The sequence below is a fragment of the Camelus bactrianus genome, chromosome 35, assembly GCF_048773025.1.
Source record: "Camelus bactrianus isolate YW-2024 breed Bactrian camel chromosome 35, ASM4877302v1, whole genome shotgun sequence".
In the NCBI taxonomy this organism is placed as follows: Eukaryota; Metazoa; Chordata; class Mammalia; order Artiodactyla; family Camelidae; genus Camelus; species Camelus bactrianus.
The window spans coordinates 16381320-16396240 of record NC_133573.1 but is presented as its reverse complement, the minus strand read 5'-3'; the positions used below and the strand labels follow the sequence as shown (position 1 = coordinate 16396240).

Here is a 14921-nt window from a genome sequence, read left to right as displayed (position 1 = left end):
TTCAGAAGTGGAGGACAGACTGCCAGAGGTTAGGAAGATGGAGATGTAGAAAGGAATCGTGTGTGGTTATAACAGAGCAAGTCTAGGGAGCCTTGGCATTGGAGGTGTTCATTATCTTGAATGTGGTGGTGTGTAACTGGGCTATAACCGGATACACACATACACACGTGTGAACACAAGTATAACTGGGGAACTGATCAGATGCAGGCACTGTGCCAATGTCAACATCCTGGTTAGGATATTATACTATAGTTTTGCAAGATATCGATATTGGAGGAAACTGGGAAATGTGTACAAGGGATTTCTTTATATCTTACAACTGCATGTGAATCTGCTGGTACTCAATAAATGTTATTTTTTTTAGAAAATTGTTTGAGTGGTAAGATGTCACATGTAGCCAGGTTGAACTGTACCAACTTTAAGAAAAGTCAAAAAGTTTTTGACAATTTTGTCACATTTTGTAGATCCAGTATCATTTAAATTAGTTCTAGGTTGGATAGCCAATGAAATGTGTTCTTGACTGATGAGCTGGCAATGGATATTTAATAACTCTTTACCATTATTATCATTATAACACCTATGTTCTTGGGCCAAAAAGAAGCCATGTCAGACCCATAATTAATGACTTCAGGAAAGTGTAAGCCCTTGAGGATTCTTGAAGCCCTTAATTGAAGAACTTGAGATTCTTTCTTAAAAGTTTTAGCTCATTTCACTTTGCCTTTTTTAGTGATATTTGTGAAAATAGGAATATATGTAGCTAGCTCTCTCTCAGTCCTGTTTATAATTTTACAAAATGTGGGTAGAAAACTTCCATATACTGTTTCCATGGATAGTTAAGGGGACATTTCTTTCCCAACTTTTTTTTTTTTTATCTTAGCTATTTGGCAGAATAGCTTCACATGTGTTTTCGGTAGCTGCAGCCCCAGGCACCTCCTGTATCTAATAAACGGCAAATATAATTTGTCTTCAGTAAAATCCAGTAAGCTGGATATGCAGTGTTTGACAGTCAGTTGAAATGATACAGCTTTAAAGAGCCGAGAGTAAATCAGCGCTCTGAATCAGTGCTACCTCACGCCCGTTCCTGTAGGGCTAATTTGCTAATAGAAACATGTTTCACAGCTGGATGTGTTTATTGCTTTGTTTGAGGAATATTCCTGCAAATGCTATGTTTGGAATGAGTCATTTGATATGAATAGTCTAGTAAGGCTAATCCAAACCCAGTTACCTTCTTGCCTTTTTGGACCAGATAATTCTTAGTTGGGGGTGGGGGGGAGGTTGGGGAGGGGCATCATAGGATGTTTAGCAGCGTCCCTGGCCCCTACCCACTACATGCCACCCCCCACCCCATATGTGACAATCAGAAATGCCTCCAGACATCACCAAATGCCCCTGGAGAGGGCAAAATTGCACCCGGTTGAGTCTCACTGGTTAAATATGTTTAATAGCCTTTTCCGTGATCATGTGCATTCACTACCTAATAACAGTATTTTTCTTGAGTGACTCAGCACTTTCCATGCCTGATCTCCTGTCTGAACTACTGCAGACTCCCAGCATCCTCTCCTCTCCTCCTCTTCCCCTTGAGCCTGCCCCTCCCAGCGGCTCCTGCCAGAGACATGGCCAGGATCTCTGACCTGCCACGGCGCCTGCACAGAGTCCGCAGCCTGGCTCCTCACTCACTTTCTGGCCTCTTTGCACTAGACCTGCCCCTTCCTGCCACTGGGCTCACCTCCCCCCAGGTCAGGTAAAGCCCCTTCTTATATCCTCTCCACAGCTCTACAACAGCTCCCTTTTGCACTTCAACATGTGCAAAATGATTAATGCACTATGTGCACTATGATTAATGTCCTTCCCTAGACCAGTTAGGATTGGTTTGACTTGGAATTTTGAAACTCATGATTTATTCCCCAGCAACTGTTTTTCAAATGAGCGTATTGGTTGCTTCTTTTAAAGTGACCAGACCCAGACCACCTGGTCTTCAGTGAATTGCACAGTGACTGAATCTCATCCTTTCTTCAAAATGAACCTTAAAAATTCAACACTACCAGGAAGTCTTCCATGATTTATCTCAGTTCATGGTAATTACATGTAGACTTGAAATTCATGTCTGCTTTCTTCATGCTTTACAAATATATTAATCTCCATGGGCTTCTGGCTTGGTAAATGTCCTCTACTTGCAGTCCAGAGTTTGCCAGCCACCCAGGACAAATGGTAGACCCCATGGTATTATCCATGCTGGTCTGTCTCCCTTGCACCCAGCAAGCTCAGCTAGATCAGGTCAACTAGGAGAAGGCAAGAGGATTGGTAGTGGGTAGTGATTGATTTAAAAAAAAAAATCATTGCCTAGCTACACAAAAGTGAACACAGTCTCCTTGACAGAATCAAGAGCGGGCTGTGCTGTAAACAAGCAGCTTAAAGAAATGATTCTCAAAAGAAAATATTGCAGATTTGCATGTGTTGTATTTACTGTTAAGTTTAGGTCTGTATACACCTGAGTACCATTATTTTCCAGCCTAAGCACATTTAAACACTGATGGGAAAACCAGGAGCACTAAGTCATGTTTGTGGCTCTGCCAGGTATGGGCGGGAGCACAGGAGGCCGACAGGGCCCTGATGGCCACGAGCTGTGGGAACGTGGCTCCCGGTGCCATCGTCACTCCAGGAAACGCGTTCACTGCCGTGTTCCAGTCTCAGGAGGCCCCGGCTCAGGGCTTCTCTGCATCCTTCATGAGCCGTAAGTAGCACTAAAAACCAAACAGAGAGGTCCTTCAAAGGGTGTGGCTGCCACAGGCAGGCGTGGGGAGAGGTGTGGGGTCTGCTCCAGGGTTGGCTGGAGCTGAGGGTTCCAGGAGAAGAGCCTGGGCAGGTCACCTAATCCTGAAAGTGCACCCTTTCTGCAAAATCAGCAAGAATGGAACTGAATTTAACCCTAGGTCAGGAAAGAAGTGTCTGAAATTAGCCCTACAATCCACAGTGGGGCAGGAGTTGGGCAGAAGCCGGCAGTAATTACTAGACAGTCACTGTGCCCAGCCTGTACCCACTGCCTACCTGCAACCGAGTCACCTGGCACTGTAAAAGCACGCTGAGTCGTGGGCCTCACCCCGAGCCTTTCTGAATTCAGATTTTCCCTGCCTAGGGCCTTATGTGGTTAGTTCTCACCCAGCTAATTGCCATGCTCAGTCAACCTTGGGAGTCACTTTTTTCAGGATTTTCCCTTCCTTCTGTGATGACTACTCACAAATTAGATTAGCAGGACATGGAACAGTTTTCAAGTCTGAGAAATAATGGTGTGTGTGCCTGTTGGCCGAATGAAATCAAATAGCTGCTAACTGCAAACCACTGCTTAGGGAAAAGCTTGGTGAAAGGAATTAGAGGAAACAGTGCAGAGAACAGGTATTTCCGACATGAGTAAGAGTGGGGTGTAACGGAAGTAACACAAGACAACCCCAGACCTAATTTGAGGTCTTCACTTGGTTTGTTGTATCTGCGAATGTGTGTGTTTTAATATCAGTTTAAAAGGATACTGTTATTTCCCTCAGTGATAGGTAGGGAGTGTGTGGATTAACTAGTTAGTAGTTACATGAAAACAAATGTCATTTTAGTGGTAAAGTTAGTTGTCTTTATTTCTAACACCAGGATCCATGTGAGAATTTGAGATATGGTATGTATGTACGATGGAATACTACTTAGCCATAAAGAATAAAATTTTGCCATTTGCAACAACAGGGATGGACTTAGAGGGTATTATGTTAAGTGAAATAAGTCAGACAGAGAAAGACAAATACTGTATGATATCACTTATACAGGGAACCTAAAAAATACAACAAACTAGTGAATATAACAAAAAAAGAAACAGATACAGAGGACTAAGTAGTGGTTACCAGGGGGAGGGGCAACATAGCGGTAGGGGACCAAGAGATACAAACTACTGTGTATAAAATAAGCGACAAGGACATGTTGTACAACACAGGGAATATAGCCAATATTTCATAAAACTACAAGTGGAGCATGAGCTTTAAAAAATGTGAATCACTATATTGTACACTTGTAACTTATACAATAATGTACATTAACTCTACTTCAATAAAAAATGAAAAAATTTAAAGAGTTGGGACTAATAAATTCAACCATTTTTAAAAAGAAGGTATTGTTTTTATGGCCAGATAGCAATAGCAATGAAAATAGCATATCTTTCTATAGTACATTTTAAGGGTGGGGAAGGTATAGCTCAGTGGTAGAGTGCATGCTTAGCGTGCACAAGGTCCTGGGTTCAATCCCCAGTACCTCCATTAAAATAAATGAGTGAGTAAATAAACCTAATTACCTCCCCCCAAAACCAAACAAAAAAGCAAAACAAAACAAAAAAAATTAATTAAATATTTTTAAAAACAAAACAAAAAATAAAACTTCTTAGTGTACTGATCTGGTACAAATCAAGTTTCATCAGTTTTATTTCTTTAGCTACATGAACCCTATTCAATCTTTGCTAAGTCATCCCTTCTTTAGTGTCTTAAAATTAAGTGATTTGCAATGGATTTGTGGTAAAATCCACTGAGGCCAAAACTCTGCATCATTTTCTCAAAATATTCAATGTTCTCAATTTGCTTGGATATTTGTTTTTAAATCAGAGCTCCATTCTCTTAATTATTTCTTCCTCTTGGAGTATCTCAGGAAATATATCTCTAGAGAGTTTAGGAAATTTGAGGCTTTCCTTCACTGATAAAAAGATACTATATGTGAGAACAAATGTTCTCGTGACCCATTTTTCTTCCCCTGTAGTATGTGGAAGGACGTTCACTAACCCTTCAGATTACATCGTTTCTCCAAACTATCCAAAACAATACGACAACAACATGAACTGCACCTACATCATAGAAGCCGATCCTCTGTCCGTGGTCCTCTTGACTTTTGTGTCTTTCCATCTAGAAGGTAAGTTTATTCTTATGTAAACTACAGTTGCTTCTTAAATGAACGTGTGGGAAGTAGAGGCAAAGATAGTCTAAAAATCACCATTTAAAGAAAATATTAAAAATGTTACAGTGGAGTTGATGTAAGTGTGATTAAAATTCCATCCAATGTTTTAAGAACATATACACCATCCTGCATATTCCACTCAGAGGTGAAAAAAATAACCCAAGAGCTTTAAGAACAGAAGCATCATATAAATGGCTTAAAGTAAGTTGAAATCTACTATATGTTAATTACAGTCTCTAATTTATTCATTTGTATTTATTCTACATATGTAAATGTGCCTACACAAAGTCACATGCACACACACTAAACTAACTGAGTCAGTCAGTGCTCCATAAATGTTGATAGGTGAATGAATTGATAAAATGAATAAATATCTGTTCTAATCTCATTAAATATAACCATGGGACACCGTTTCATCTCCTTTTTCATCTCCATCAATCGCACGGGGATTGAGAAACCCTAACCTCAGTGCCCCTTTGAGTTCATTCCCTGGCTTTTGGAAATGGACTCTTGGCAAAGGGTACAGGGGAGCTGCTGGTTTGGGCCGGGCTCTGACTACAATAAACACAACATGACATCTAAGGAGAGGTACCCCACTGCAGAAAAGAGATCCCTTCAAGTAGACAGGCATTTTCAACTGCTCAGTCACATTAGTATTTTTTACAAATTAATTTCCTGGTTTTAAATCACAATTAATCTGTACATTTATCAGGCTTCCTCTGTATAATCAAACTTTCTTTCTGTTTGGGTTAGTCTCCCATGGCAGTGAAAAGTTAAACTTCACAAAGTATTCTACAGTATTCAGCACGTGGGAAATTTATGCTTCATAAAAACAGAAATGACATGTCAGTGCTGTGCATTGATAAATTATACCAAGCCTCTCTCAGTTGATCCTTTTTCTATGACCTCCTTTTCCTGCATCTCTATAAGTTGTGGTTTTTTGCACAGGTTGGCTAGAAAATGCCAAGTATGGGTTGATGAATGTCACCATAAAAATGGACTATGGAGTAAAATAGAATTTTTCCAGCATTTACTAGCACAAAATTCCAGTAATATAAAAAAATGTTCATGATATATAAAGTATTAGGGGAAGGTAAAACAGTTTATATAAAAGATCCAATTTTTTTAATTTAAAATAACCTGTGTGAATAAAATCTGTAAAGCTCTTAAGCAGCATGTAGAGTCGCTACTACCGAGTTATAGGTTTGTAGGTGATATTTATTTTCTTTATCCCTTTTCTATTATTCCTATAATTGAAGGAAAGTTATTTGAATAAAAGAGGAAAAACATGTGGCTTCGGTTGTGCATTTGTATGAACATTTGTTCTCATTAAATTGCAGAAGCACAAGAATGTCATGTGCCTATATCATTTAGAAAAGGAAGTGCTGGTAAATATACTGTATAATAAAAGTCCTGCCAGTACCAATGGTATATGTATTATTACAAGGGAACCTGTACTGACCCCAAAGAGCAGCTCCCTGAGTTTAGCAGACTAGGTGTGACTAGAGGGGTGAGTATACTGTGAATGACCTGATGGGGGGTGGGGTGTGTGCTGGGAGAAGCGGACACAATTCTAGGATGCATCTCAGTGCCATGTTGGCCACTTACTTACATAGCTTTGTCCAAATTACTTAATCTTTCTGATAATCACTGTAATTTTTAAAAACTATAAAATGGTAGTTATGAAAGTCAAATCATGTCTATAGACACATACTTTGTGAACCCTCATTCATCAGAGTGGCCATTGCTTGGTTATTTTTGCTGCCACCAGTCAGGATCTTCAGACACACCCTTGTACAAGTCACCTGAGAACAGATAGTTGGTTTTGCCAGATTAAGTGATTTCCCTTTTACAAATGGATTTGCTAATTTTTACCCAGTTAAAGAGACTGTTGTTTTTTTTTTTTATAAGATGATATCCTTATGATGATGTCTTGTGACATTTCCAGTGTTACAAGCACTCGGCATTTTCAAACAGCTAAGAGAGTAATTTCTGGCTTAGATTTATTGAATTGTGATGATTCCCAAAAAGGGCAACATTAATCAGATTTATTTTGTAATTGGATTCTTATTAGTAATCATATTACCTCCCACCTCTTCTAAGCGAGTCTGAGGAATTCATGTACGGTGCATCGTGATAAAACTGAGAATTGCTCTCAGGAAAAATCACAGCTTTTTTGGTGGGAGCCTTGGTCTTCCCAGGCCAGAGAATGGTTTCTGAGGGATGGTCCAAATGACTAGGCATTTCTCAGCCCAAGCTGGCCAGCAGAGTCCGCATTGACCTGGGTGGAGATGAAGGGTCTGGATCTGCTCTTTGGGTGGGCCACTGGCACAAAAGGTGGATCTGTCAAGAAAAAAATGAGCTGTCCCGGGCTACAAAATACTATGGGGAAACACACTTGCCCATACATTGTATCTGCTAAACCCCGACAGCTGGTGAGGAAAGGTTTTACCCTTCAGGCTAGTGAACTGGTTACTGAGCTACACGCTGGTGTCCTGGGGAGGTTACAAATGTTCGGTGACCTACTTTCCATTAAAATAAGTTGCTCTAAAGGTGTGTTCTGGTATTTTGTCTTGGCCTAAGTTTCTTTTTCTCTTTATTATTACATTTCCAATACTACTCATTCCACCAGCTACAGACTCCTCTTCTTTTCCATATAATCACTACTGAACTGTAAAAATTCCAGGGAAAGTAATCAAAAGTCATGGAAAACATTTCCATTTGAGCATTTACAAGACTTTTTAAAAAAATGTTATCTCAAGACTAAAATGGCTCTTGGCCCTTTTAACAGTGTCTCCAAAACTTGAAAAATAAAATAGAGATTAGACAAATTCAAAATGTTGTTTTGGTCAAAAATGAAACACCAGAAACAGACAAAAGCCGACAACAAACCATGAGGGCGAATCCATCAATGTTTGGACTTATTTTGGAATCAGATGTTATCAAATGAATACTTATTTTATTTTCTCAAATATTGAACAGCCTAAAAGTATATTTTTCTGTTTTCACTATTCATGTGGACAAGTAGATGCCTCCAAGTTGCTGGGAAGTTTATAGGTTTTTTTTTTTTTTTAACTTTATAGATAAAGAAAAAACACTTAGCAGATGAGATAACCTAAGGCAAGCCAGTGCCTTCAGTGCCTTAATTTTCCTATCATTAAAATTAGGTAATAACATTGACTCACCTTGGTAATAATGAGGGCTTTACAAATTTTTAACTAGAAAAATCCTACCTCTAGACAAATTGTAAACTCGGTTTTTCTCAGATCTGGAGCATCTCTTGATAAGAATTGGATAGAGAGCAGTGCTTTAGCACAGAAAATGGGGAGGACCAATGCAGATGCTTTTTGCTTACTGTCCTCTAGAGACGGCCTTCAAGGTCCCCCTGAATTCTCCCTCATTCACTTAGAAGTCCTAGTTTACAGGCTATACCTAATAAAAAAAAGAAGAAAATTTACTTTTAGATTTTTCCTTTTGCCCTTTTTCCACCAAAAAGCATGACAATTAGTTTCGGCAGTTTTAGTTACCATTTCCCCTCCATTTAATCTAAGGGGTTTTTTTGTTTGTTTTTTGTTATTTTTTTTAAGTGGCATTATCCAGCTACTCACAATTTCTTTGCTTTGCTTTCTCAGTTGTTTCTCAAGAAATCAGAACATAGGCCCGTTTCACAATACATTATGTTAGAAAGCATTGGGCAATGATTCTTGTGAAATAGTTCCTATTGGTATTTTCCTCAAATTGGCCAAGCCCCAGAGGAGACGGTTTAGTTATGTGGGATTCTTTGCTTGCCTGTGTTTCAAGACAGCCTTCACGCTCTGTGGAGCTTAGTCTAACCTACCACCCTCTTCTCCCTCCCACAAACCATTCCTCCATTGAGGAATGTCAGGGCTACTGGGAGCTGCCCCCGGATTCACATCCCTTTTCCAAGAGCCCTTGGCTGTTTTACTGAAAAGACTTTATCTTATCTGCAATATGAAACTATTTCAACCAAAAGGATTTTTCACTATTTCTAGTCTTCTTTGTCACCTCTCCCTTTCTATCTGTGACTCTGAGGGAAAATTGCAGTCTAAATCTACATTACACAAGTTTATGTTTATTTGCTGAGTTCCTCATCCTTGGTTTCCTTTCAATTCTCTCGAAGTTCTTGGAATCATGATGAAATCCAGAACTGAACATTGCTCTCTGTAATAAAGCCCAGAAGAATGGGATAAAAAAATTATATTTCAGTACATTGGCTAGAGCCTTACCCATTTCAAATAATAAATGTATTTTAAGGTTTTTCAGAAGGATGGAAAATAGTCAGAAAAACAAGTCATGGAGAATTGTTTTGCACCTCAGAGATTTGAATAGTAAATATCCCCCAAATCCTTTCCTGAAGACAGTATTAAGAATGAGTGTAGGTCCTTGTCCCCTGACACGGGCTTTTGTCCGTGGAGACAGCATCATTCAGCTTCCACGTACTGCTCTCCCTGACAGGTTCTCTGATTGAATGCCACCTCTTGGTCAGCTCAACTTTGATATCCATTTTGCTCCTTGAAGAACCTTTTTTAAACCTTGACTAAATTCTTTTCTCTCCCTAGAAGACCATCATCGTAGCTGCATTTAACTGTATTCTACTTGAGAATTTTGTGTATATTTTGGTTATATATTCAGTTGGTTCCCCTATGATTATGGGAAGGTGTTTAATATCATTATTTTCTCATGTCTGTGGTCTTTGTCACCAAGTGTCTTCTCATTGAAGAATCAGACTGATGTCTTTGAGCTAATGCAGTGAGGTGATATGTAGAACTTGAGAAAAAGATGTACATGATTGAATTACTTGATGTCTGCTGACATATTTATATCTCATTTCCTTGTATATTACCTTGTTAATGCTAACCTTGATATGTTCTTAGACTTCAGGTAACTTTAAAAATTATGATATTATGTAATACTTGATTTCTTATGGATGGAATTTGGAAGAGCATCCTACCTTAAAGAAATGACTACTGGGAAGGACACAAGGATGTTTTAATCATTAAGCAACTTGCCAAATATGATAAATTTCACAATTTTTGAGCCAGGCTTTAAGAATGAGCAGATTGTCTTGAACGGTTTGCTCAGTTATTTGATGATCTGTTGTCATCTACAAAAATATTATAATCCCCTCTCAACTTCCTCTGCCCCTCCTTATTGTTGAATACAGGCCTTTTGTAAACAGCTAGTGAGTTTTGGTTATGTCTCAGTATAGATATACAACTGCTATTTCATGAATGAACTTTCTGTAATTGAACTAGTTCCTTTCAGTTTTGAAACATAATCAAGTATGACACACTTTCCCTTATCTTTCATAGCCTTTCCATAATTTTCTAATACAATCACCATTGTAATAGTCTATATCATTGAAGATTTGAAAAATTAACTCTTTAATACTTAAAGGATATCTCCAAGGCAGGCCATTTGACCCGTGTAGAGCTGAGATTTTAATCTAATGTCAACAATATTTCCTTTCATTCTATGATTTTGCTTTTATGACTTTATATATTATTGCTGGCTAAAGATATTTTTATAGTTCATAATATTCTTTGAATCTCAAACTCACCCCCATTGAATGTTTCATTTTCCAGTGGAGCTTTTGTTTTTTCCAAACAAATCTGTTTTTTTTTTTTTTTTAAATAAGACAAGGTTATAATTATTGTACAAAACTTGGCAGTATTTAAAACATGGGTCTGAATTTAATGTATTTCTTTTTTGTCCTATTTTTCCAACATTATATTTCTTCTGATTACATGGTAATGTCATTGAAGTAAAATCTTTCATATTTTTAACTTGTAGATTTATGCCCAATTAGAAGCATTTCTAGTCCAAGACTTTCAAAAGAAGGAATTCTTTGGGGTTAATTTAATAAATATATCTTGAATTGATAACCTCATAATTTCTTCAAGATGTATAGAAGCATAGCTAAAAAGCCAAATGTGTTCCTAAAATGACTTAAGATTTAAAGGCATAGATATTTTCTGATAAAAAATACCAATTTTTCTCTAAGATAATATACCCAGAAAGGGGAGAAGGTTTTTGATGTACCCATATGTAAAAAAGAAAATGTGTACATCAAGATTCTTTCAGTTAAAAGTGGTAGAGTGTCTTCAAGTTTGCTTTGACATAGAGTTTATAGGAAGGACAGTGAGTTATCTCATCTCATCAAAGGAAGGTATAAAAATAAGAACGGGAACAATAGACTTCTGGAACAAGCAGAAGCAGTAACAAGAAGCCTTCGGAACCCTGTCTTTTCTCCTCTGTTCTCTTTCTGCGTGTCAACTTCATTTTCCCTTGTTACAGCCCAGCTTCCTACCGCAGTCAGGAGAGCAACTGCTGATGTTTTCGAGTTGAACATACTTGGCTCCTACTATTAACTCCCTTCTACTCAGTTACAGTTTGAACACATCTGGTTGGCCGAGATTGGGTCTGACATCCTACCTCGGAATAATCAGTCAATCTATCAACAGTGCTCAGGATGGTGGGGTTCTATTAAAAACAAAAACAAAAACAAAAACAAAAACAAAAACAAAAACAAAAACCAGCCATGATTATGATTAGGATAATCCATACTGCATCCATTAGGAGTTTTATGGCACAATTAACAGGAAACCGAATCCAGCCTGGCTTAAACCTAAAAGAGTAATACATTGGTTTTACTTCTAGAAGACCTCAAAGTTGAGTGGGCCTCATATCTGCTTAGTCTAGCACTTGAGTTATGTCATCAGATATATTTCTATTCTCACTCTGTGCTACTCCAGTGTAGCTGGCTGGCTTCTCTCCTGGCTGGAGGGTAGCTGCCCTTACACTGGGGCTCGTGTGCCCCTCACGCACATCCAGGAAGAGAGAGGATGTCCATCCAGTGGCATGCTGGAGATGGCTTGTACCATCTTGCAAGGGTCAACCGTGCTCTCTATTCCAAATTCTGCATTTAATTACCTTATGTTAGTAGCTTGAAATTGGCTATCCTGGGAGTATTTACACTACAGAAATTAGCAAATGCTGCAGATCAGGACTTTTTTCCTTCCTTCAGAGGGTTGCTTGTTACATTTACCAGCACACCACTGTCTATTCCAGATCTCAAGAGTCTTGAAGTTTGCTCTCTAATTGGATTGGCTTAGGTCACATGCCCACCCTTGAACCAAGATCTAGTGCCAGGAGACTTGAAATTATAAAGTAAATATATACCATGGTTCCTTTAATTTAGAAGAGTATTCTAATAGCAAATAGACAGTCTGATATTAGACTCCATTATATCATAGTTATGTGTTTATATAATGTAATGTAGTTTTGGTCAGTTCCAATGGGGAATTTTAAGTAGGTAAAATGTACCTTTGTGTGTGTGTGTGTGTGTGTGTGTGTGTGTGTGTGTGTGTGTAGGTGTTAGATACATGTTCAAGTTAGCATCTAGAAGAGATAAAAAATGTTTTTTTTTTGTCATTGAGAACATGAAAAGTATTCCACATCATTAGTCATCAGAACAAAGTAAATTACATACCATGATGTACAATTCCACACTCAACAGAGTGAATAAAATTAAAAAGACTGACAATATCAAATGATGGCAAGCTTGCAGAATGACTGAAAGCATCATACATTCTTGATGAGAAGATGTAATCACTTGGAAGAATTTGATTGGCAGCTTCTTATGGAATTAAATATACAGCTAATTTATGGCCCAGCTTTTCGACTCCTAGGTATTTACCGAAGAGAAATGAAAGCTTATGACTATTCTAATATCTAGAATATAAAAGAACTCTTACAACTCAACAACAAAAAACATATAACCCAGTTTAAAAATGGCAAAGGATTTGAATAGACATTTCTTCAGAGATGCACAAGTGGCCAATGAGCACATGCAAAGATACTCAGCATTGTTAGTCATAGGGAAACGCAAATCAAAACCACAGTGGGCTACCACTTCATACTCACTAGGATGGCTAAATTAAAAAGACAGACAATAGTAAGTGTTGACGAGGATGTAGGAAGTTAGCACACTCTTGCTGGTTCTGATTGCTGATATGGTGCTAAAATGGTGCAGCCTATTTGGCTGATAGGTCCTCCAAACGTTAAACATAGAGTTACCATATAAGTCAGCAATTCTGCTCCTACTTATTTACCCAAGAGATTGAAAACATACATCCACACAAATCCTTGTACATGAACACCTCTAGCAGCACCATTCATAATAACCAAAAGATAGAAACAAACCAAACGTCCATCAACTCCTGACTGGATAAACAAAATGTGGTTTATCCATACAATGGAATATTATTGAGCTTGGAATGAATGAAATGTTGATGTGTGCTACAACATGGATGAACGTCAAAAAAACAGCATGTTAAGTAAAAGCATCCAGTCACAAAAGGCCCGATGTATGATCCTGTTTATGTGAAATGTCCAGAGTAGACAAATCCACAAAGACTAAAAGTAGGTGAGTGGTTCCCTGGACTTGGAGGGCAGTCAAGAGGCAAGGGGAATAGGGCGTGACTGTTAATGAGCACAGGGTTTCCCTACAGGGTGATGAAAATGTAGAATTGAGGAAACATCAGATACCTAATGTGCTGTGGAGATGTGAATTGGCAATAACACTTTTCCAGAGGACTTGGATAAGCCTGAAAAAGAATCTCACCTTAGTACCAGTAACTCAACTTCTAAAAAATGTATTTAATGAAATGAGAAACTTCTGCAAATATTTATATATGAGAATATTTGTTTCAATAGTATTTTTAGTCATAAAAAAGTGGAAAAGATAGAAATATTGAGCAGATTAACTGAACATAGCATGGCTCATCTGTATTTTCAGATTTGACAGATGCATTAAATTCAATGTTTCAAATGAATATTTAACCACATAAAATGCATGATATTATTTTATGTTAATAAAACTTAGATTACGAAAGACCGTTCTCAAGATGATCCGAATTAATGTTTCAATAGTATAATTCACCCACAAAAATGACTGGGTAATTTGTAGTAATAAAAGATTTTAATTCTTTTGTTTATTCTGTTTTGTATTTCTCTTTGGAATGGGTTGGAGTCCATCTGTTTTATAATTAGAGAACAAAACGATGATATGTATTTTATGGTCATGAAACTCTAGTTAATATTGTTTGTGTGAACATTTATAACAGTTCTTTTATAAAGATTAAGGAATTCCTAGTTGCCTCTTGATGGTAGGAGTCCTTTGTCTGCATATAAGCTTCAAGTTACAGCAGGGTTTCTCAGCAGCAGAACGATTGGCATTTCAGGCTGGGTGATTTTCTTTGTAGTGGGAAGGCAGGGGATCAAGGGCCGCCCTGAGTGTTATAGCATGTTTAGCAGCATCCCTGGCCGCTACCCACTCCTGGCTAGCAGCACACCCCAGCATGACAGCAAACAAAGTCTTCAGCTATTGCCAAATCTCCCTAGGAAGCACAGTTGTCCCCAGTTTATAATCACCAAATTAAAGGAGCCAATTTTTAAGGAAGAAAATTCTGCATTGTTTCTAAATAGGATTTATCTGTTCTGAAGTTCAACCTGTTTTCTCATACCTGTGCATGTTTTGCAACTAGGGTAAACATTGTTTTCATCAGGAAACCAGGTTAAACAGCATTTACCCAAATGGCTGTTGATTCTCATTTTAATTTCTATGTAAATTGCATGAATCTTCCTGACGTTTGTGTTTGATTGTTTCTGTTGCTTCTGATCATTATTTACGTTGCTGCTGGTTGTCCCATGCTTTGTACAGCTCGCTCCACCGTAACAGGAAGCTGTGACAATGACGGCGTGCACATTATTAAGGGTTATAACTTATCTTCTACGCCTCTGGCGACGCTCTGTGGGGATGAGATCCTGTCTCCTGTTACCGTCTCTGGTCCAGTGCTGCTTAACTTCTACTCGAATGCACACACCCCGGATTTTGGATTCAAGTTTTCCTATAGGATAACCCGTGA

The 14921-nt window shown here is 38.2% G+C and overlaps 1 protein-coding gene across 1 annotated transcript in view; it reads left to right on the top strand.

Moving 5' to 3' along the window:
• The window catches only part of CUBN (cubilin), a 273800-nt gene that overhangs the window by 209153 nt on the left and 49726 nt on the right, over positions 1-14921 (top strand). The window contains exons 55-57 of the mRNA XM_074358517.1: positions 2575-2731; positions 4777-4926; positions 14717-14917. Coding sequence (XP_074214618.1) covers positions 2575-2731; positions 4777-4926; positions 14717-14917 — 508 coding nt within the window. The remainder of the gene's footprint in view (positions 1-2574; positions 2732-4776; positions 4927-14716; positions 14918-14921) is intronic.